The sequence below is a fragment of the Panthera leo genome, chromosome A1, assembly GCF_018350215.1.
Source record: "Panthera leo isolate Ple1 chromosome A1, P.leo_Ple1_pat1.1, whole genome shotgun sequence".
NCBI lineage: Eukaryota > Metazoa > Chordata > Mammalia > Carnivora > Felidae > Panthera > Panthera leo.
In genome coordinates this window covers 115497618-115519305 of record NC_056679.1, presented here as the reverse complement: position 1 = coordinate 115519305, position 21688 = coordinate 115497618, and the positions used below count along the sequence as shown (strand labels likewise).

The window sequence follows — 21688 nt, the reverse complement described above, 5'->3', positions numbered from 1 at the left end:
TAGCAATTCTTGCCAGTAGGGTTGTCCTGAAGTACTGAAACCACAATACAGTGAGTATCAATCACCACAGGAGAGTCTGCACTCAAGCACCAATAAACACAACCATCAGCTCGGTTCTACTATTATTTATTTTTTTAAATATTTTTGAAAAAATATAATTTTTTTACAATATTTTCAACTTAAACACTATTCACACTGAACACGTATGGCAGCTTAACCTACCCAAGTATGAAGTTTAAGAAGCCAAAACTGTTCTAGCTTTGTTAAAAGAAAAGTTGTGCTGCAGACCATTGTAGTGATGGTTAACAAAGCAAGGAAAAGCACCACTCAAATCATGTTACAATTTCTTTGTTCAATTGGATTATGGTGGGTCAAATGTTGCACTTCACATAGGCATGGCTATGATGCAGTGACACCTGAGAAGATGCAATACTTCCTCAGATCTAACACTAGGAGGATTCACATTTCTTATGTGATAACATACCATAAAAGTCAGGGCTAGTTCTCATCATGAGCATTACCTTATAACCTCAGTAACCAAAGACTTACTTGTCTATAATGAATTGTTTCAAATTAATTAACAAGGCCTTCTTCAGAAAACGGAAATTCTTGATAGTGACAAATGCAAATTTAGTAAGTCTGAACTGAGAAATTTGCCTAACAACTTGAACTTAAATTTACTCGTTAAAAAAAAAAAAAAGTTTGGACATTAACAACGGTTAGCTAACGCTAAGGGACCAGTTTAGCCTCAAAAAAGGCAATTCACGAAGATTTAGAGGTCATTTTAATTTGGCGCTTTGTTACATCTTGACTGGTGCTTCTTTCCTCGCTGTCTTCACATCAAGCCATGGGGCCAATTCTATTTTCAGTAAATGTTTGACAGCTTATTACTTAATAACAGTCTCAGCACTTTTATTAAGCATGCAAGACTAACAAAACTTTGGCAATGCATAAGTGTAACACAGTGACAAGAGAGAGCTTTTACAATTAAGTCTTCTAATACTGCCTTCACAGTGTGGAAATTGTGCTACATCCACCAAAAGAGGGCCCCGTCTACTCAAATATTTTAGTACTTCACCCCAGGAACAAACTCCTTTGCATTTGGATTCAGATTGCTCTTGACCTGGAAAATAAGTACATAAAAAATCAAGTTCATTAACAGATGGCTTCAGATACTCAAAAGCATTCAACCCAGATCCACATGCAAAAATATCTTCCAAAAAACGTAAGACAAAAGAACTCAGATTGTACGGTTAAACTTAACCCAAAAAATCTTATCTATAAGAAGGGAAAGAAGGAACCAGAAGTAAACTATATATATTATGTATGTGTATATACATATACACATACATAATATATGAAAACTTATAGCCTTCTAAAGAGAAAGAAAAAATTGAAATTAAATTTGCTTAAGTGTAATCAGAAACCCACTATCTACACACAAACTAAAAAGGTGTCACTGAATAAGGAATTCTGTTCATTTAACTATAATATTTGATTTTAACAGTTTCATACTATGCAAAAATATTAAACAAGTATTGAAATGATGATTAAAGTGGATTGGGGAATTGTTTATGGATTAATTTTGCTTATGATCCTCATTGAAAATATACAGTTGTCTTTCTAAAACTGCTGTATTCTAATTACTACAGGAAGCAAAGTTTGTAAAAGGAAAAGAAAACTACATGGGGAATGAGAAGACCCTAAGATGGAATTCCAGCTCTGCTCTAAACTAACTTCCTATGAAAGCCTGGATAAGTCACTCTCTTTGGAACCCTATTTCTGCATCAGTTAGAGGAAGAATGGGCCAAAGTCTCTAAGAGCCAGTATTCTAGATCTCTAAATCTTGACTTTCCTAAGCAGACATGTCAGACATTCCACAATGTGGAAATCTGCCTCCACCATAGTTGATAAAGATGAAAAGAAATCGGGATGTATTACAGGGCCTGAAATGTCAGAATACTGGTAGGCTTTTAGACTGAATATGATCCCCCTATGCCACTTACTTCATGACCAAAGTATATTAAATAACATCTTGAAGCAACAATTTAATTTTAATTTTATAATTTATACACAGCCATTTCCTTGGACAGGACATACTCTCACTTCTCTCAAAGGAAATCTATCTAAACTTTAAAAGTGTGAAGTTTAAATTAAAAAAAGCATTGTTCTTGAATGTGCAATCTTTTGGCAGCTACAAAAGAATGATAAGGAATTAACATAATCTCAAATAGACCAAAAAGAACAAGCCAGTTTCTAGACAATGAAATTGTATTGGGTCCAGATTAAAGTTATACATTATGACCAGCAAAGGACTTCACTCATCAGAGCAACCAGGATTATTTGTGGAATGACTAATGTAGTCATAAGCAAGCATATCACAACAGACTATTGAGATCACACATCTGCTCAACTGGGTTGTCATTTACTACAACAAATCTGTACTACGATGTAAATTTCAGTGTTCTCCATACAGCCCTTTAGAAGAATGGTTCCCAAATGCCTGATGGGGCAGGCTGGCAGTATGCCCTAGGAGTGCTTTTTATGCCTAGACAACTGGTTTGCAAGTCTGGGATCTAGCTAAGGGACTTATTTTTGGTTTTAATCCTTCACAGGTAATTATGATATATCGCCAGGTTAAGAAATCAATGCACAGTGAACAAAAAATAACTGCAAAAAATATTTGTGAGTCTAGGAGTAAATCCCAGAGAACTATATTGTAAACGCAAGTAGAGACTGTCAATATGGACAGAAAGGTCACCATTATGACTTTAGATCATTTTATCTTAATTTTAGCAAACGATTCATCACGTTCTATTCTAGCACTGATGCCTATTTATCTTAATTCCTGAAAAAATTTACTGCAAATGTACCTACCATCCCCAGCAATGAGACATAGAGAGTAGGTAAAAATGCAAATAGGTTTTTGTTCCTCTTCTGCCAAGAGCTTGTAAAAGTCCATATTAAATCCCAGTTCCAAATGGAGTTAGGGTAACTCAATGAAAATCTTGGGGCAGGAAAAAAAAAAATCTCCAAATTTTCACCTTTCAGATAAAAATGTGCAAATTTTGCCAAATGTTTAAGAAAAAAATTAATGAGCAAAACTTCTTCATCAAGCTACTTTTGTATAGGCAAGTTACATGGACATACAATATACTTCTTTTGGATTAAAGCTTTAAGATATTTACATATCCTAGGGTAATATAGTTATCAAAACTAAAAGCAGTGGCAAGAAGTCTGTTAGCAGCCTCAGACTAGCTCCAGAGTGTTGCCAGAAGTCACTCTAAGTCATAAGTGAGACTGAGAGGCCCCTGCTTCCATAGAAAGAAGCAGTACAATTTCTGAAGGGGAAGAAATGTAGAACTCTTGTTAAACAGATACTGCTGGCTTTTCCTCTTATGGGAAAGATGAGCTAGTTTTTTAAAAAGATGAAAAATAACTTTTTACCACAAGATCTTCCAGAGAAGAGCCATCACTGATAACAAGGTCATTAAATTGGTCTTGGATTTGGTCCATAGTTTGTGGGAGATCTCGAGCTGGAATAAACCACTCATGTTCCTCTTCTTCTTCCAGCATTTCTTGGAAACAGCGTTCAATAAATTCTTCTTCCCATAACTCCTCTTCTATCTGGATTTATAATAAATAAAGGATCACTGATAGCACACTTGGTAATGTGTCACTAGGAATGTGTCACTAGGAATGATTTAAAATATCCTGAATTAAGGCATTTAAGGTGTGCCTGGGTGGCTCAGTTGGCTGAGCATTCAACTCTTGATTTCGGCTCAGGTCATGATCCCAGGGTTGTAGGATCGAGCTCTGCACTGGGCTCCGTGCTGGACGTGGAGCCTGCTTAGGTTAGGATTCTCTCTCTTCCTCTGCCCCTCACCAGCTCATGTGCATGCTCCCTCTCTCAAAAAAACAAACAAACAAACAAACAAAAACAAAAAACAAAACAAAAAAACAGAAACAAAAAAACAAAAAAAGCAATTTAAAGCATTTAAAAACACACTATTTTAACCTTCTCTGCTTCTGTGCCAAGAAAAAAAACGTTTACTGTAAGACTAGGGAGGATCTGTTTAAGGTTTTGCTGTCTTTATGTGTCCTAGCAGAAAGTGGGGAAGTATTAAATAAAGGAGTGCTTTCATTGAGGAATGCCTATTGGAATTACCTGTGATACTTTACAACTACGAAAACCCTAAACCCAACCAAAAATGACTAAAATTCTGTACAGGGTAGGGTCAAGGCATGGGTAATTAAAAACAAATCCAAACCAACAAAAACAGCCCAAATGATTCTCACTGAATTTACACTGTTTTACTCTAGAATATCCATTACTGGATATGGTGAAATCCAGCTGACTACTGATTACCAAAGCCATGATCAGGGAGGAACTAGACAAAAGATGGGAACAGATGCCAGAAATATGGAAATAAAAGACAACATTCATCAATGTCTGAGCATTCTCTAAAGAGAACAGTAGTGGCAGATTTTCAGGCTCATCAGATTGAGAACCTCAGGTGAAACACAACACAATTCTGTACCCTAGTACCTAGGACTATCTGCTCCTGCTTTCTACTCTTTTAACAGCAATCTGATTGGTGCATGGCAATGGATTCCAAACCTAACTGTACACTGGAACCAACTTTATTTTTTTAAGTTTTATTTTCAAGTAATCTCTACACCCAATATGGGGCTCGAACTCACAACCCTGAGATCAAGAGTCACATGATACACCAAATAAACCATCTAGTTGCACCCTATCTTGGAGCTTTTAAAAAACAAGTTTCCTAGGCTCTACCCTAGTCCTCCTGAATAAGAATATCTGGGGTGGAATGCTGAAAAAACCTCCCTATATTATTTCAGTGAGCAGATAAACCTGGTAGTAATCAGCATCCAAATAAAAGAGGAGTACTGGCACATTAATCCATATATTTCATATATTAAGGGACAAAATAAAACACGCTTCAGGGTCAAGTACTGAGAGCTGTTATGGGCTACAAAAGAGAGAGTATGTTTGTACATAAAACTAACTTGTCTGTTGAATTCCTCTTCATTTTCCATCCACATGTACTCTGCAAATGGATTGTCATCTTCATGAGAATGACCATTAATAATCACATCTTCATTGATGATGCTTGGGCTAGTACTGCTGCGACTTGGATCTTTCATGGTTGGCGTTAGTTGGCGTTTTTAACCTTAAAAGAAAAACAATAGTTAATTGTGTTAGTCATTCTTTCGGTTCTTAGTGAGCAGCTATTATCTCCAGGAATCGTGGTTAGGTATTACATGCACATGATGTATTAAGGCACATGATAAACCAAGCAAGTGGAAAGTTTCATTTTTTTTTTTTTTCTCAAATGATCTCAATATTCAAGAAATTGCTGAGAATAGCCTAGATTCATCTAGTGCTTTCTGGTAACAGCAAATGACGGTAATTGACAGCTTGAACGTAATTCCCAAATCAACCAATTTTTTAAATACTGGGTATCTCTTGCTTTATAAAACAAGGTCTGGAAGATCTAAATCAAGTGACTTTATGAAAAGCAAATTCTACTTTTAACAGGTGGTATTAAAAAGCTCAGAGATTGCAAATGAAAACAGACTTTTAATAACCTCTTAGTTCCTCAGTCCCAAGGTAAAGAATGCTGTGGATCTCTAGACTTCATAGCACACTCTCTATTTGCTTTGTATCTCTGGGTCCATGTCGAATTTCTCCATGTCTGGATCTGTCCACTGTACAATGATTTGCAAGTCAAGTAATCTCATATATATGTGTGTGTGTGTGTGTGTGTGTGTGTGTGTGTGTGTGTGTGTAGTGTGTATATATATATATATATACATATATATATATATATACATATATATATATAAATAAAATATGCGTGCTATTCTTTTTTTTTTTTTTTTTTTTTTTTTTTAAGAAAGAGAGCACAAGCTGGGGAGAGGGGCAGAGAGAGAGGAAGAGAGAGAATCTTAAGCAAGGGGCTCAATCCCATGACCTGGGACCATGACCTGAGCTGAAACCAAGAGATGAACTCTCAACTGAGAGAGCCACCCAGGTGCATCTATTTTTAAAGTTTGTTGAGAGAGAGACAGAGAGAGGAAATGAATGAATCCCAAGCAGGTTCCACACCCCGTGCTGAGCCCAACTTTGGGTTCAATCTCACAACTGTCAACAGTTGGATGGTTAAGTGACTGAGCCACCCAGGTGCCCCAATATGCATGCTTTTAAATGAGAGAGTTTATCTATAGACTGCTTTTTAAACTGCTTTACTACCTTCACAGTATGTAATAAACTTTTCCATGCAAGTTTCTGAAACTCCCCTGCTGACAGAAAAACTTCCAGACTAACTCAAAATGAAATATCCAAACAGAAAAATGACAGCCCACTTCGGATCCTCTGTTCCCCCTCTCTCTGCCCTCCCGTTTTCTCTTTCCAAAACAAAACAAAAACAAAAAACTTTATTAAAAAAAAAAAGAAAGAAAGAAATATGACAGAACACCAGATTCACAGCAAAGGGTACATCAAGAAAACGTTACTTTGGGAAGCAGGATGTTTTATTATTAATATTAACCTCAGCATTCAAGGCATAAGATAAAACTCATCACGATAGGATGAGGGGGATGTCCTATAAGAATGTGCAAACTGCACCTCAAATGAAGCTCCCTAATTTTCCTCCTTATCTCTCTCATCTCCTCCATGAACCGTTCCATATCATCAGCAACTCCATCTATCATACCAAGGTTACTGACAAGCCTATTGGGCATATCCTGTCTAACATCATGGGCAGGTGAGGCCCAACCTGTTCTAATACTTCCTCCAGGCTCCTGGCCTTCACCACCTCCCAAAGAATGGGCTTCTTCTGCATTCTGCACTGCAGCCTGCTTTTCTCCTATGCTTTCCTGGGAGACCTTTTCCATGTTGAGATTTCTTTTCCTGCTTCCTCTTCCTACAGGGATCAGAAGCAGTCTTCCTCTCTTAGCTTTGAAATTTGCTGCACCAATGGACCTAAAGACCTGTTATGGATAAGTCAGCTTCTATGACTTCTTCCTTCCTGGGGCTACAGACTCACCCACCTTCAAAGCAACAGCAAGCAGGTGCACAGCCACAAAGGACTACCAGACTCCAACTAGTTCAAGCATCTAATCTCTTTCTATGTGAGTAAAAACACAACAATATCTAATACAGTAGACTGGGTTTCTTATATACTATTCATTAAATGATAACATGATCTAAACCAGTTGATACACTGCTGGCTAAACCAGTTGATACACTGCTGGCTAAAAGTGTGAAACTTAAGGGTCAGATTCTACAATATTCTACCAATTCATTAAGTATGAAATTGCTAAAAATGAGTTTACATGAGTCACTTGTACATAAATTCAAACAGCAGTGTGACCTGTGCCAAACGAAGAAATCAGCATACCTAATATGAGAAGAGTGTTTAAAAAACTTCAGGTGTTCTTACTCCCGTTATAATCAAGAAAAACACTAAAAACTAAAATGTCCCACCACAAATAGTTTTTTCCTTCGGTAAGGTTCAGGGAGCACTTGCTCTATATGTATTGCCAGTCCTAATTCATTATTTTTTTAAAACTTTTTTATCAAAGATATTCATTCTCTGTTTTCTGTCCTGTCTGCTTTTATAGTGCCTTCTATTATTTTCATTGTACCCACACCTTAGCACATAAATCTCAGTCTGTCTCTGCTTCTCTTTCACATGTATACATACAATAATAAATAACTAGGGCAGCAGTTCTTAGTAACTTATATTTGAGGACCTCTTAACAAATACAGATGTCACTACCATGATGCTACTGTCAGTAGTATTCAGTATTTCAGAAAATACCTGTGTGTTTCAGGATATAAACATCCCAGCCCCAGCCTAAGAGACTAAATTCACATTATATGAATAGTATGAGTTTTCATTATACATACGTACTCTTAAGGTTAAGTCCATAAAAGGAATCTAAGAAAGGGGCACCTGGCTAGTTTAGTCAGTAAAGCATGTGACTCTAGATCTCGGGGTTGTGAGTTTAAGCCCCACACTGGGCTGTCTGTTGTCAGCGCAGAGCCTGCTTTGGATCTTCTGTCACCCCCTCTATTGACCTCTCCTCGACTTGCATGCATGTGCTCTCAAAAAAATAGCAAAACAGGGGCACCTGGGTGGCACAGTCGGTTAAGCGTCCAACTTCGGCTCAGGTCATGATCTCACAATCTTGTGAGATCAAGCCCCGCACTGGGCTCTGTGCTGACAGCTCAGAGCCTCAAGCCTGCTTCTGATTCTAGGTCTTCCTCTCTTTCTGCCCCTCTCCTGCTTGTGCTCTCTCTCTCTCTCAAAAATAAACATTAAAAAAATAAAATAAAATGTCTTAAAAAAAATTTAAATATGACTCTGTAATCAAATTATATCTACATGTAAAGGCAATCTATTTTTTTTTTTAAGTCCATTCAATTTATGAGCACAAGCTTATGTAAACCATGAAAAATGTGCCTCAGGAAATTCTATAGTCTGAGAATCCCAAAGGACTCCCCTCTCTCTTTGATGCCTACCAGTAAACAAAGAAAATATCAACAGTGCATAGCAAAAAAGGGCCCAATCCCTGTATTTGACAAGGCTCTAGGTCAGCTTTTTTGCTCATTATCACTTCATCAAACAAGCTGTGGCTTTGGCATAAATCCTAGAGAAAGAGTCCATAAAGGACTAAATAAAATTATTTTATTAGGCAATATTTGGGAAACAAATCATAACTGAAACCAAAAAGAACAAACTGGAGCCCAAACACTAATCTTGTATCTTAGACAGCTGAGGGAAGGAACAATTGCTGACCAAATTTCTGGCTACAGCCAGCCAGGTGAAAGCCAGAGGGGTAAGGATCATTTCTTTCAGAATGTTGACGACTTACAATTATTGAACATAAGGTATTCTAATATAACGTGATGTATCAAATTTTAAATTTTTTTCTATGACTTGTTCTTGACCCTTCTTGGACCACATTCTTTATACTGGATCCTCTGCATGTTCTGCTGTTTTTAAAAACTGGGTATAGGATGGGGTGCTTGGGTGGCTGAGTCATTTGAGTGTCCAACTCCAGCTCAGGTCATGATCTCATGATTCGTGGGTTCGAGCCCCATGTTGGGCTCTGTGCTTACAACTTGGAGCCTGGAGTCTGTTTCAGATTCTGTGTCTCCCTCTCTCTCTCTGCCCCTCCCCAACTCACACTCTGTCTCTCAAAAAGTAAACATTTAAAAAAAAAACTGCGTATAGGATCACCTAGTTGGCTCAGTTCATATAGCATGTGACTCTTAATCTTGGGGTCCTGAGTTCAAGCCCCATGCTAGGTATAGAGCTTATTAAAAAAAATTGGGGGGGGGGGCGCCTGGGTGGCACAGTCAGTTATACGTCTGACTTTGGCTCAGGTCATGATCCATAGTTTGTGAGTTCAAGCTCTGCATTGGGCTCTGTGCTGACAGCTCAGAGCCTGGAGTCTACTTCTGATTCTGTGTCTCCCTCTCTCTCTCTGGCCCTCCCCTGCTCATGCTCTCTCTTTCACTCAAAAATAAATATTTTTTTAAAAATTGGGTATATAAGGGGCGCCTGGGTGGCTCAGTCGGTTAAGCGGCTGACTTCGGCTCAGGTCATGATCTCACGGTCCGTGAGTTCAAGCCCCGCGTCGGGCTCTGTGCTGACAGCTCAGAGCCTGGAGCTTGTTTCAGATTCTGTGTCTCCCTCTCTCTGACCCTCCCCCATTCATGCTCTGTTTCTCTCAGTCTCAAAAATAAATAAACGTTAAAAAAAAAAATTAAAAAAAAATTGGGTATATAGTTCAAATACCATAAAATTTATGGTTTTATTTTTTTTAATATGAAATTTATTGTCAAATTGGTTTCCATACAACACCCAGTGCTCATCCCAACAAGTGCCCTCCTCAATACCCATCACCCACCCGTCATCAACCCTCGGTTTGTTCTCAGTCTTTAAGAGTCTCTTAAGGTTTGCCTCCCTCCCTAACTTTTTTTTCTCCTGTTCCCTCCCCCATGGTCTTCTGTTAAGTTTCTCAGGATCCACATAAGAGTGAAAACAAATGGTATCTGTCTTTCTCTGTATGACTTATTTCACTTAGCATAACACTCTCCAGTTCCATCCATGTTACTACAAAAGGCCATATTTCATTCTTTCTCATTGCCACGTATTCCATTGTGTATATAAATTTATGATTCTAAAGTGTCGGATTGGCATTTGTTAAAAACAGTTAAAGGCAAATATAGCAGCCAAAGCCACCTAGGGCAAGGAAGAAGAGATGTGGCAAACAAAACACCAAGAAAAAAGCATGGGAGGAAAGATGGGTGAAGTAAATACTTTGGGCATAAGGGCTTTGAAAAGCTCCTGCATATTCTAGGGAACCAAGGCCCTGGGCAAGTCCAGTGCTGGGAGCATGCTCAGAAAAGACCTGAGGGGTGCCTGGATGGCTCAGTCAGTTAAGCGTCTGACTCTTGATTTCAGCTCAGGTCATGATCTCATGGTTCATGATATAGAGCCCTATGTCAGGCTCTGTAGTGACAGCATAGAGTCTGCTCGGAATTATCTCTCTCCTCCTCTCTCTCTGCCCCTCCCGCAAGTACTCTCTCTCTCAAAATAAATAAATAAACATTAAAAAAAAAAACAAAAGACCTGTGAAGGCCCTATACTCTGGCTGACCTTCAGTATATGCACATAAAGTGAGGGCTAAGAAAGCTGTAAACTGCTTGAGTGTTGAAGGTATGCCTCAACATAAACAAGAATCTACCTACAAAGACTGAGACAATTTTTTTGTTCATAGGTATTTAAGAAACATATGTATTTAAAAAAATTTTTTTTAACGTTTATTTATTTTTGAGAGAGAGAGGGAGGGAATGGGGGAGGGGCAGAGAGAAAGAGGGAGACACAGAATCCAAAGCAGGGTCCAGGCTCCGAGCTGTCAGCAAAGAGCCCGACGCAGGGCTCGAACTCACAAACCACAAGATCATGACCTGAGCCACAGTCAGACACTTAACCGACTGTGCCACCCGGGCACCCAAAGAAAAATCTTTTAAAGATTTTTATTTTATTCTATTTTAAGCAATCTCTACACCCAACGTGTGGCTTGAATTCACAACTCCAAGATGAAGAGTTGCATGCTGTACAGACAGAACCAGCCAGGGACCTCAGAAAATCTCTTTTTAAATAACTATCTGACCACTAAGCTAAAAGGCTTCAACGGCCATACACATACAAAAAGAACTCAAACTTTTATAAAATTAGTTCAGAAAAATCACTAAACAGATCAATAACAAGCAGAACAAAAACCCTGCAGAAAGGAGGATCTGATTTTTAATGGCACTACATTATAATATTAATGTCCAGTTTTCAACAAAAATGAGGAGTCATGAAAAGAAGTAAGAAATATGGCCTATACACAGGAAAAAACAAACTTCCTTGAGGAAGCCTAGACATTGGACTTACAAGACTTTACATCAAGTACAAAATAATTAAAGGAAACCATAATAATGAGGTCTCATCAAATAGAGAGTATCAGGAGTGATGGGATGGCTCAGTCAGTTAAGTGTCTGTTGGTTTTGGCTCAGGTCATGATCTCATAGTTTGTGGGTTCAAGCCCTATATCCGGCTCTGTGAAGACAGTGCAGCATCTGCTTGGGATTCTCCCTGTCTCTCTGCCAGTCCCCTGCTAGTGCTGTCTCTCTCAAAATAAATAAACAAACATTAAATAAAAGTGGGGGGTCACCTGGGTGGTTCAGTTGGTTAAATGTCTGACTCTTGATTTCAGCTTGAGTCGTGATCCTGCGGCCGTGGTATCAAGCCCTGCACTGGGCTCTGCGCTGAGCAAAGAGCCTGCTTGGGAGTCTCTCTCTCTGTCCCTCTCTGCCCCTCCCCTGCTCATGTGCTCTCTCTCAAAATAAATAAACATGAAAAAAATAGAGAATATCAATATAGAAAAACTAAAAAGAAACCAAACGGAATTTCTGGAGTTGAAAAGTACAATAACTGAAATGAAAAATTTACCAAAGGATTACAACAGATTTGATCAAGGAGAAAAAAAATCAGCAAATTTAAAGATAAATCAATTGAGATTAAAGAGCTTTGGGAGGGAAGTAAAACAATGAAGAATAATGAACAGAACCTTAAGACCAGTGGGCAACTATCATACAAATAATGGGAATCTCAGAAGAAGACAAGGGGCCAGAAAAAATATTTTAAGAAAATAACGGCCTCTTGGGATGCCTGTCTGGCTCAGTCAGTGAAGCCTGGGACTCTTGGTCTCAGGGTTGTGGGTTTGAGCCTGCATTAAGTGTAGAGATTGATTAAAAATATATACATATATATTTTTTAAAGAGAGAATAAGTAAGCAGGGGAAGAAGGATAGAGGGAGAGAGAAAGAATCCCAAGCAGGCTCCATGCTCAGCACAGAGCCCAACGTGGGGCTTGATCCCATGACCCTGGGACCACAACCTGAGCTGAAATCAAGAGACAGACGACTGACTGAGCCACCCAGGTGCCCCTAAAAATAAAACCTTTAAAAAAAGAAAATAGTGACCCCAAACTCCTCACACTTGATAACAAATCTGTATGTATTACTCTACATATCCAAAAGCTCAACAAATTCCATGCAGTATAAACTCAAAATGATCCACAATTAAGACACATTATAATCAAATTACTGAAAGACAAAGAGAAGAGATTATCTGCAATACAAGTGTCTCTTTACATACAAGGAATCCTCAAAACAAGATTAACAGTTGATTTCACATTAGAAACCACAGAGGCCAGGGGTGCCTGGGTGGCTCAGTCGGTTAAGCATCTGACTCTTGATTTTGGCTCCGGTCAAGATCTCATGGTTCGTGAGTTTGAGCCTGTGTCAGGCTCCGCATTGGCAGTGAGGAGCCTGCCTGGGATTCTCTCTCTCAAAAATAAAATTAAAGGGGCACCTGGGTGGCTTGGTCGGTTAAGCGGCCGACTTCGGCTCAGGTCATGATCTCACGGTCCGTGAGTTCAAGCCCCGCGTCGGGCTCTGTGCTGACAGCTCGGAGCCTGGAGCCTGTTTCAGATTCTGTGTCTCCCTCTCTCTGACCCTCCCCCGCTCATGCTCTGTCTCTCTCTGTCTCAAAAATAAATAAACATTAAAAAAAAAATTTAAAAAAAAATAAAATTAAAAAAAAAAAGAAAAAAAAAAAAAAAAGAAAAGATAAGTATTTACAAACCAAGATACAAGAGTCAAAGTGCAGAATATCAAAGGGAATTTTTAAAAGACAAAAAACATTATTTTCAAAAAAGTGACAAGAAAAATCATATTCTCAGTAATAAAAAGCAAAAAACTAAACTGAAAGAAAACTGCTAGAATGCCAGACCCTGGCAGAAAACAGCTTACAAACATAAATGAACTAGAATATTTCCATTGTTATTATTCAGGAATAGTTTGAATAATAAGAATGATGGGATCCTGACATACGAATCTAAAGTTACATGGGCTCAGTGCTCTTAAAATATCTTTAACAACCTTTAATTTTGTTTTTCTTGTTATGATTAGTATATTCAGGTTTTTTACCTCTTTGGTTAATTACAGTAATTTATATTTCATTAAAATTTCATTTTCTCCGCAATTTTAATTTTGTTATAAAATTGCAAAGAATGTAACTATTCTAACTTGTTTCATTACATATAATTTGATTATATGTTCCTTTTCCTCATTTAGAGATTTATCTTAGAAAAAAAACTCCAGGTTTGCAATGTGCATACCCGTGAGTCTAATAAACTCTTCCTATATATGTATTAAGAGGAAGATCTGTGCATTTCAAATGCACAGAATCTCTGAGAACATATAAAACAGAGAAGCAAATCATATCTGATAAGGAACTTGTATTTAGAATATATAAAGAACTATTACAACTCAATAAAAATGACACAATTTAAAAATGGGCAAACAACAGTTTTCCAAAGAACATACAAATATCAATAAATACATGAAAAAATACTCAAAATCATTAATCGTGGGGGAAATGCAAATCAAAATCACAATGGGATGCCACTTTACACTAGAATGGCTGTAATAAAAAAGATAATAAGTATTGGTGAAAACGTGGAGAAATTGGAACCTTCGTTTACTGCTGATGGGCATGTTAAAATGATGCAGCTGATTTGAAAAAGTCTAGCAGTTCCTCAAAAGATTAAACATGGAACCCGATATTTATACTAAGTATACATCTAAGAGAAATGAAAATATATGCCCTACACAAAACTTGTACACAAATTTCCGTATCAGTATTATTCATAATAGCCAAAAAGTGAATAAAACCCAGTGGTCCACCAATTGATAAATACTATGTGGTATCTCCATACAACAGAATATTATTTGACAATAAAAAGAAATGAAATACTTGATACGTGCTGTATCATGGATGAACACTGAAAACATTATGCTAAGTGAAAGAAGCCAGTCACAAAGCATTACATACTGTATGACAGCTAAGGAGTATGGGGTTTCTTTCTGGGGTAACAAAAATGTTCTAAAATTGTGGTAATGGATGCACAACTCTGTGAATATCCTAAAAACAACTCTACCGTATACTTTAAATGAGTTACAGGCAGTGAATTATAGCTCAGTAAGAACTGTTAAGGGGTGCCTGGGTGGCTCAGTTGGTTAAGCATCCGACTTCAGCTCAGGTCATGGTATCACGGTCCATGAGTTCCAGCCCCATGTCAGGCTCTGTACTGACAACTCAGAGCCTGGAGCCTGTTTCAGATTCTGTCTCCCTCTTTCTGCCCCTCCCCCATTTGCACTCTGTCTCTGTCTCTCAAAAATAAACAAACATTAAAGAAGAAAAAAAAAGAACTGTCAAAAAACAACACTCAATGCCTACAGAGATAACTGGGTGGGGAGAGACACTGTTACATTCATCCATTGAATTTTGAATGGATACCTATTAAAAATTCAATTTTAATAAACAAAGCCCCTACTTTAATTCATTTTTTCTACATATTTTTATCAATTTGTTTTTTCACTTTATTTTCCCTTCACTAAATTTCTACCAATTTGTTACCCTGATTTTTAAGTCGACAAACATTTTCAACCTTCCATTTAATAAATGATTTGTATCTATAAATTTTCCATGTATTTTGAATTTAGTTCTCATCAAGTTTAGGTATCTACAAATTATTTAATTTATAATGAGCCAGAGATTATTTCGAAGAATATTTTTACATTTCCAAATGGTTCTTTTGTTTACCCTTTGATGCCCTGATTTCTAGTTTGACTTCATTATGTTATAAAATGTACCCAGTGAAGCACCTAGGTGGTTCAGTCAGTTAAGTCTGACTTAGCTCATGAGATCATGGTTAGTGGGTTCAAACCACAAATCAGGCTCTGTGCTGACAGTTCAGAGTCTGGAGCCTGCTTCAGATTCTGTGCCTCCGTCTCTCTGCTCCTCCCCTGCTTGTGTTCTCTCTCAAAAATAAACATTTTAAAATGCAGCTAGAAAAACCTTCACTTTTGGGGCTTATTATTGTTTTGTTTGCAGACAACTATGGTTTTTGCAAACCCCTTGGGTCTAAAGAGAGAAATGTGTGACTTCTATTTCTAAGGTACAAAAAAATATATATTTACATATCTACGTTTATATCTAAATCTAAATATAGATACATAAATGGTCTTTTTTTTTTTTTACTTGATCTGTTAAATTCTGAAAGTGGTCTATTCAAGTCCTATACTCTAAGAGTTAGACTATTTGAACCAGTCTCAGAGATTTATCATTTTTGATAACTGATGGTTGGTTTTATGTCTTCCATCATAATTTTTAAATTTTTCTTATAGTTTCTCATATTGTATTCCTGTAGTGTTTATTTTCCTATTTTTAGGAACTCTGCATACCGGTGAGTGTAATAAACTCATATTTTAAAAAATATCAGATTTATTTTCTGTGACTTACAAACTACTAAGGAATCTCAGTTGGTTTTCTCTCCCGTGTCTGAAATATAATTGAGATCAGTACTGTAAGTTTAAGGTGTAGAGCATGATAATGTGACTTACATCTACTGTGAAATTAAAATAGATTTACACAGATTCCTATTCATTAAAAACGTGCTCTATACACCTCCAAACAATTCAAGACATTTAGAATGCTTTTCCTTGTTCAGGGTCTCCAACCCATCCCTGCTCCCAGACAACGAAAGAACCTTTAGAATGATTTTACTTATCCCATTTCCTTCCTCCCACTCCATCTCCTTTGTTTTGTGGAAATAATTTAAGCAGTGTTAGTTCCATACTGTTTGGTTTTCCTTTAGGTATAGATCTTTTAGAATTTTTTAACCAAACACAATTAACATTATTGTCTATATTTTTACTAGATTGTTATCATTGTTTCTTTTATTCACAATCTTCCTCTAACTTGACATCTTTAATATTTCTTCACAAGGTCATGCAAAAGTATTAATTTCTCAGCTGTTGCATGTCTCAAATTGTCTTTTGCTTTTCTATTTAAATAATATTAAGTGGGACAGACTTAGACTTGTGTCTTTTCTATTATCTGCAAATATTCCAGCTTTCATTGTGTTAGTTTTTCTTTCGTAAAGATCCTGCTCATGGAGAGTGTGCTGGCTTAGTTGGTTAAGCATCTGACTCTTGATTTCAGCTGAGCTCATGATTTCAGGGTTGTAGGACCAAGCCCTGCATCCAGCTCTGCGCTGAGGGTGGAGCCTGCTTGGGATTCTCTCCCTTTCTCTCTCCGCTCCTCCCCTGCTGTCACCCTCTCTCTCTAAAGAAATAAACATTAAAGTAAACAAATAAATATGGTTTCCAGCAATGTCCATTCTTTTATATTCTTTATGAAATTTTAAATTATAGAAATCTTTTAAGCTTTAGAAACTTCTCCCTAGTTTCATCTCTAAAGTATTCACATTAAAATTCAAATACAGTTCTCTCTTCTTTCCTTAATCTGACTCCACAGACACCTTTTCTTATTCCATTGGACTCTATTTTGAACAATTGTGACTCCTTAACCTTACTTGCATACACACATTACTATAATTAGTTGTCTCTCCAGCAGTGAAAGAGGATAAAGAAACCTGTTTCTGCTTGTTTTCCACTCAAGTTTGTAAGCAGCTTTGAATTTTTTGTTTTAATGTTCGGCAGTATACATTAATGATTAAAAGCAATGGCTCTGGAACCCAAGGGCAAGTTATTTAACCTTTCTGCGTCTCAGATTTCCCATCTATTAAATGGTAATAATAATAGTATCTATGCATAGAGCCTAGCACATAACAGTATTATCTATTTTGGGGCTTATTAAACATTTATAGCAATTAAAGGTTGTTAGAGCAAGGTATAAGGTAAAAAAATCACATGTCCAAAAACCTGTAGGAGTGAAACAATGTGACAGAAGGAAGACTATAATCGTAATCTTAACAAGGTATAACAAAGGTGATCTGGTGAGAGTAAGGATGGGTCAGCACTGCCTATCATCACTACTGGATAAAAGCTCAAAGAACATCAGAAACACCAGCCTTACTTATAAAAACTGACACAAAAAATAAGCAGAAGGAATTCAAACCTCTATATCCACACTATCCAATGTGGTGGGGCCAACAGCTATGCATGGCTAAATAAAAATAAATTAATTCAAACTCAATAAAATAAAAAATTTAGTTCTTTCGCTGCACTTGCCACATTTCAAATGCTCAACAGACATGTGCTATTAGTACTTATTGGACAGCACTGCTCTAAACAGTAAGGAAATCTAGAACAACAAAAAAGACTGTTACTGGAACTGAAACTTAGGCTGTATCACATGCAAATTACTAATGTACCTATGCAAGAGGGTGGTCCAGATCACAAGGGGTATAGCCTGGGCAACTTTAATCTTGCACTGGGTCCGAAACTAAGATACGCCACTAACAACCTACCAGATCCTGAGTATGTCACTAAACAGTAAAATGGTTAAGAGCACATAATCCCTGGACTACTTGGGTTTGAATTCCAGCTCTTACTAGCTGTGTACACTGGACAAGTTAATTCACATCTCTCACTTGTTAGCTTTATTTTACAGTTGTACTTACCACCTAGGGAGGGTGAAGATTAAATACTTGTAAAAACACTTAGAACAATGCTTGGCATTACTAAGTGCTGTGGAAATATATGCCTAATAAAATAATTTCTCAAACTTCTATTTCCTCAATTTCAAAATGGGCAAGATAAAACTTGCTCTGCCTTTTTCACAGGTTATAATAAAGTCTGTAAATCACAAAAATGTAAAATCACAAAAGAAAGGGTGCTGAAGCCTTATTTTCTACCTTCTTTCACCTCCCACATTATCAATGAAATTGCTATGCTAACAACATTTTATAAATGTTTACATTTTCTATTAAAAGTGGAGCATCACTCTCTACAGTCAGAAAGGGGGAAACCTGAATAAGGTGTACAGTGCCTACTGAAGGAAAAGCCTACGATAAACTTACTCTGTTCCAAAGAGGGTAGAGATCATCTACCCTAAGCAGTAATATACATTATAATAAAACCCTCTAAGCTCCCAGGACTTTAAACATTACTTCCATTGCTTAACAACCATCCTTTAAAGAAAGAGATAAATAGGCAGTAATTTTTGTAGAGTTACCTATCTTTATTTATCATAGACACTTATTTGTGAGAAAGAATTAAGTTTTGTACAAGTTCACAATTAACAAGCAGCATAAACAAGCTAATTTGCCCCAAATATCCTTTCACAAATTGGAATCAGAAGCACAAACCAGCAAACACTGGGAATCAAATTTAAATCCTTACAGAAACCTTTTTCTTATTTATAAACGTAAATTGAAAATGCAAACCAACACCTGCTCAACTGCAATTTGTGAAAAACCATGCCACGAGACTACAAGATTAGCCAGCGCACGAAAATGGGAATTTGTCTTCTGTTGTAACGTCAAAAGCTGTCAGCTGTTAGACTTTTTCCCACGGCAAACTGAAAGCCAAATTCTTTCTAGAGTTTGTGGTTTCCATGAGGTGATGGGGCTGCAAAATCAGGGAGTGCAAGACAACAAAAGGAAGCAGAAAAGGCCTCTTTTTGAGTCACCAGAAAATACCACTGCCGGCTGCTTCAACAAATGTTTTGAAAAAACAAACTTCACCGCAAGCCATATAATTTTAGTGGCAGTGGGGAGTAAGCATATAGTGGAAGAGAAATTAAAAAGGAGGACCGGAATGTGATTAGATGGGCCGTTAAAGTTCATCTGGTTTCCAATACTCCCGGAGCACGGATTCCAGCCCTTCTATCAGGAGCATGGGAAACAATATAACTAACAATAAGGAGTAAGGAAAGGTGAAGAAACGGGAGAAAGCGGATCCGAAAGGTACTGGCCAGTGGACGGTTGTAGAAAGCTCCCCTCGGACGCTCGCCAGCCCGCCAGTCCCTCCGCCCCTCTCTTCCCCAACCCCGACGACGGGAGGAGCGCGCACGCGCAGCAAGTATGGGCTGCGCGTGGCGACGCGCAGGCGTAAACTGGGGAGAAACAATGAGCTTTGTTGCCGAAGCGGCAGTGGGGGGCAGGGGAAAAGGGTACCCGAGGGGAGGTGAAGAAAGTGGAGGGAGGAAGGGGGGCCACGAGAAAGTGCTATCCCGGCAACCCTCGCGCGCTACCGAGGACCCGGATAGAGTGCTGCGAGATCCAAATCATAAATAATAATGACAATGAGAAAAAAAGCGACGGCCATTTCTCAAAGAAGAAAGAGTCTGAGTCGGTCCCAGCTCATCCCTCAGATCCGACTGAAAGACGCAAGGAGTAAGGAAGCCATACAAGGCTTGGTGGCCAAGAACCCAGGGGACCCTCAACCGTCGCCAAGGTGCTGTCCCTCGACCGCCGGGGACGCCGCACCCTTCTGGCCGCTCCGCCCGAGGGAACCCCTCACCCAGTGCACGGCAGCGGGGACGGCAGCCAACGAATCCGGTCGGCCTCCGCGGATCTCCACAGGCAGCGCCGCTCCCCCGCTCGACGCGCGCTTCGCCCGCCGCCTCCCTTCTCCAGTCCAAACAAACACCCCAGCCCGGAAGTGACTTCACTTCCGCCGCCGTCGGCTCCGCCCCCTCGTTCTGTCAACGCTGCTCTCTGAAGCCACTAGAGAGCGCGCGAGAGAACGAGCGACCCCAACGTTCCCTTCGTATCCCAGGCTGCACACTTGTGCATGCGCAACGACCTCTTCTGCATACCTGGCACACGGGTATACTGGAAGTCGGGAAATCGTGTCGCATTCTTTCTGGGAGACTGGAGCTGGGCCGAGCCTGTGCCGGACACCCGTCTTTCAAGAATGTTGGCATGCAGTGAGTGGGGGAGCTGAGGACTGAAGAATACACCTTACAGACTACGTTACCTCCAATCCATTGACACGAAACAGGAATATCTAATCTAGATAACAACAGCCCATTTGTTGGGTGTATGTATGTGATACACAGTGTCACACTAACAGTGACACCCACCCAATGACATCCAGAGATCCTGAAACAGAAACAACAGGGGCGCCTGGGTGGCTCAGTTGGTAGGGCTCCTCACTGACTGAGAAGAACCTGCTTGGGATTCTGTCCCCCTTCCTCTGTGCCCCTACCCCACTTTCTCTCGAAATAAATAAGCTTAAAATATATATATATGAAACAATAAGCTAAGACAAACTAACAGAAGGATACCAACTCATCTACAAGCACCTGCATTTAGACAGGTTCAGGCACACACATACACACACTCTGAAGCTAGATCTTCGCGCACAGTTGCAAATTATGTATATATGATCCCCAGGCAATATATGAAATCTTCTTTGTAGCTAAGGAAGGAAATAATTCTGTCCAGAGATAATATAGAAGAGTGGGACCTCAAAGTCCAAGAGTTTCCTCTTCCATTATCCTGGTTGCACTGCCTTCCATACATTAATCCTTGCAATCATCATTGGCAAGCCTCAACATACATATTTTTACTGATACTGATCAATGTATAGTGTATAGTATGTGTAAAAAAAATTGGATGTTTGAATAGGTATACACTGTATTAGAAAAGCACAAAAAGTAATTTCTTACCTTTGGGGAAGGAAGATAAGGGACTGAGATTTACTTTTTTACTTTTGTAAAATTTGAATATTAAAAGCACAGACCGGGGGCACCTGCGTGGCTCAGTGGGTTAAGTGTCCACCTTCACTCAGGTCATGATCTCATGGTTCGTGGGTTTGTGGGTTTGAGCCCCGCGTTGGGCTCTGTGCGGAACGCTTGCTCCGAGCCTGGAGCTTGCTTCAGATTCTGTCTCCTCTCTCCGTCCCTCCCTGCTCATGCTCTGTCTCACTCTGTCTCTCAAAAATAAATAAATGTAAAGAAAAAAAATTTTTAAAGCACAGACGGGCGCCTGGGCTAGCTTAGTTGGTAGAGCTTTCGACTCTTGATCCTGGGGGTCTGGGGTCATAAGTTTGGCCCCATGTTGGCATAGAGCTTACTTAACAAAACAAAACAAACAAAAAAACCTCAACATGCTTTTAGTATCTACTAAAAGTAAGAAAAAAAGCTCCCTCCACCGGAAGGAATCTAGAAGAGGGCTACTCACGTTTAGGGCCATTTCACTCATTGAAGATCTGCTTAAGAAAAAAAAGGTGGGGGGCACCTGGGTGGCTCAGTTGGTTGAGCGACTGATTTTGGCTC

The 21688-nt window shown here is 38.8% G+C and overlaps 1 protein-coding gene and 1 pseudogene across 5 annotated transcripts; both read right to left on the bottom strand.

Annotated features, from left to right (window-relative positions):
* Nucleotides 1-110: 110 nt before the first annotated feature.
* Nucleotides 111-20431, bottom strand: PAIP2 (poly(A) binding protein interacting protein 2). Of its 5 annotated transcripts, none has more exons than XM_042936673.1 (4): nucleotides 20225-20431; nucleotides 5032-5195; nucleotides 3448-3627; nucleotides 111-1123 (listed from the first exon to the last, which is right to left on the bottom strand). In XM_042936673.1, the coding sequence occupies exons 2-4, from the start codon at nucleotides 5167-5169 to the stop codon at nucleotides 1067-1069; spliced, it is 375 nt and encodes a 124-aa protein (XP_042792607.1). In that variant the 5' UTR covers nucleotides 5170-5195; nucleotides 20225-20431; the 3' UTR covers nucleotides 111-1066. The 5 variants fall into 5 exon arrangements, with proteins under 5 accessions (XP_042792607.1, XP_042792605.1, XP_042792613.1 ...); XM_042936671.1 differs by lacking the exon at nucleotides 20225-20431 and adding an exon at nucleotides 19927-20101; XM_042936679.1 differs by lacking the exon at nucleotides 20225-20431 and adding an exon at nucleotides 18855-19360.
* LOC122218406 lies at nucleotides 6431-8194 on the bottom strand (annotated as a pseudogene).
* Nucleotides 20432-21688: the final 1257 nt, after the last annotated feature.